The sequence below is a fragment of the Plasmodium gallinaceum genome (assembly GCF_900005855.1).
Source record: "Plasmodium gallinaceum strain 8A genome assembly, contig: PGAL8A_v1_144, whole genome shotgun sequence".
Lineage (NCBI taxonomy): Eukaryota > Apicomplexa > Aconoidasida > Haemosporida > Plasmodiidae > Plasmodium > Plasmodium gallinaceum.
The window spans coordinates 6,648-9,184 of record NW_021628306.1 but is presented as its reverse complement, the minus strand read 5'-3'; the positions used below and the strand labels follow the sequence as shown (position 1 = coordinate 9,184).

General features: G+C 22.3%; 1 protein-coding gene across 1 annotated transcript; it reads left to right on the top strand.

Annotated features, from left to right (window-relative positions):
• PGAL8A_00497600 (surface-associated interspersed protein (SURFIN)) lies at nt 1-2,207 on the top strand (the record flags this gene model as incomplete). Its single annotated transcript, XM_028673785.1, has 1 exon — nt 1-2,207. A coding segment is annotated over one exon (2,207 nt), but the record flags the coding sequence as incomplete, so codon positions are not given.
• Nucleotides 2,208-2,537: the final 330 nt, after the last annotated feature.

Here is a 2,537-nt window from a genome sequence, read left to right as displayed (position 1 = left end):
AAGATCACTTAATGATGAAGTATGTAGTTGGAATACATGGATAAATATACATTTGATAGCCTTACTTGAGAATAAAAAAGAAGAATGGAAATTGAATAAAGCAGAATTTTTTAATATTTGTTTAGAAGAGATCCAAAAAGATGGAGAAAATTCTAATTTAAAAGAAATGCGAAATCATTTAGTAATGAAAATAAAAGAAGAAAATAGTACCCATGCTACAGATAAATATAGTAGTATATTAGATAAATATAAAAATGAAGAGTGGTTTATTAATTTGAAGAAAGAATGGAAACAAGAACAAGAAAAACACTTAGAATATTTAGAAGAACATGAAATTAAAAAAATGACAGAATTGGGATTAAATAATATTATTCTAGATAAAAAAAAAAAAATATGGAAGAAATGGATAGAATGGCAAATAGAGCATTCATACAAATACAAAAATCAGAATTGGTTTATAAAATTGTTAGAAGAATATGAAAAAGAAGAAATTAATGAAAATTTAAAGGAAGAAAATATAGAGAAAGAAAGAAATAATGGAATAGATAAATGTGAAATAAAGAAAATTTTGGAAAGGAAAATTTTCTTAGATATTCATATGATGGTATTAGAGGAATGTATGAAAGAAGAGTTGGAAAAAGAAGAAGAATTTTATAAAACAAACATAATAGAGATAAGAAAATTTAAAAATTTGGACGAAGAAACAAATAAATTAGAAAAAATAGAGAGAGAAAGAAGTTCGAATGTTATATCAGAGAAAGAAAAAGAGGAAATAGAAAAATGGAAAAAAGAAAAATGGTTTATTGAGTTAATGTTAGAATGGAAAAATAATGAAGAAAAATATATGATGGAGATAAATGAAGAAATTTTAGCAAAAAAGGATCAAGGAAGAGTAATTGATATTATCTTAGAAAGACAAGGCAATATACGGAAAAAACACTGTGAAAATATTTGTAGAAAGTGGAAAGATGATGATAACAATGAAGAATGGTTTACAAAGTTAGTGAATGAATATGGAAATGAAGAGAAAGAATATAAAAGTAGAATTGATAAAAATAGTATAGAAAATAAAAAAGAAGATGTAAAAACCATAGAAAGAGATGAATCAGTAACAGAGTTTAATAAAAAGGGAGAAGAAAAAATGAGAAAATATGAAAGGAATAGTTTAGAGGAATCATATGAAAAGAGTAATTCTAAAATAAACAAAAAAAAATTAAAATGGAAGACTTTAATAGAAATATATATGGTAATATTGGAGGAATGTAGAAAAGAGGATTGGTTATTGAATAGAGGAAAATTTTTAGAAACCTGTTTAGAAGAATTTATAGAAGAAGATAAAGAAAAATATCCAAAAAAAATAGAAAATGATTTAGAAATGTTGAGAGAAGGAAAAGAAGACATTAGTACATTGATTATTGAGAAACAAAAACTTTTATGGAAAAAATGGGTAGAAAGAAACAAAAGAATGTCAGAGAAATGGAAAAATGAAGAATGGTATATTAATTTGAAAAAAGAATGGGAAAAAGAACAAGAAAAATGTGATGAATTAACAAAAGAATCAGAAATAACAGATATAGAAGCAGGAAAAAATCCTATGCTAGAGAAACAAAAAAGAATATGGAAACGATGGCTAAGAAAACAAAGAATGTGGTTTATACTACATAGCGAGGATGAATGGTTTAACAATTTATTGGAAGAATACGAAAAAGAAGAAGAACTTAAGGAAGGAATAACTAAAAAGGATGCGAAAGAAGTGAAGAAAATTCATGAAAATATAGAGGAATTGAAACAAGAAGGAGATGAAGAAATAAAGAAATATAAAAAAAAAGAAAAATTGATACAAAAAGTTTTGATAGAAATACATATGACACTATTAGAAGAATTTATGAAAGACGAATGGCAAAAAGAAAAAGAATATTTTTTTAGAACAATGATGGAAGAGTTGAAAATACAAGAAAATTTAGATGAACATGTTATCATATTGGAAATAAAAAAAAAAAGAAGTAGGAATGCTATATTAGATATTGAAAAAGTGGAAATAGAAAAATGGAAAAAGAAAAAATGGTTTATAGAGTTAATGTTGGAAATGAATAACAAGGAAAAAAAATACATAAAAGACATATATGAAGATATGATAGCAAAAAGGAATGAAGATGGAATTAAAAATCCCATGTTAGAAATGCAAAAAATTATATGGAAAAAACACTGTGAAGATATTCATAGGATTTTTTTTTTTTTTTTTTTTTTTTTTTTTTTTTTTTATCTTTTTAAATTTTTTTTTTTGTTAAATCCATATTAACTATTCAGGAAATATCCATTAAAATATATGATTTTTTTTTTTTTTATTTTTCTTGTTTATAGTAAAAACATTTTGAATAAAAATTACATTTAAAATTAAAATTAGTTTTTATTTTTTATAATTATATATATATATATATATATATATATATATATATTAAAATATTTAAAATATAAATTAAATTTTAAGGGCAAAATTTATATTTTTTTTTTTTTTTTAAATAATAATAAAAATATAA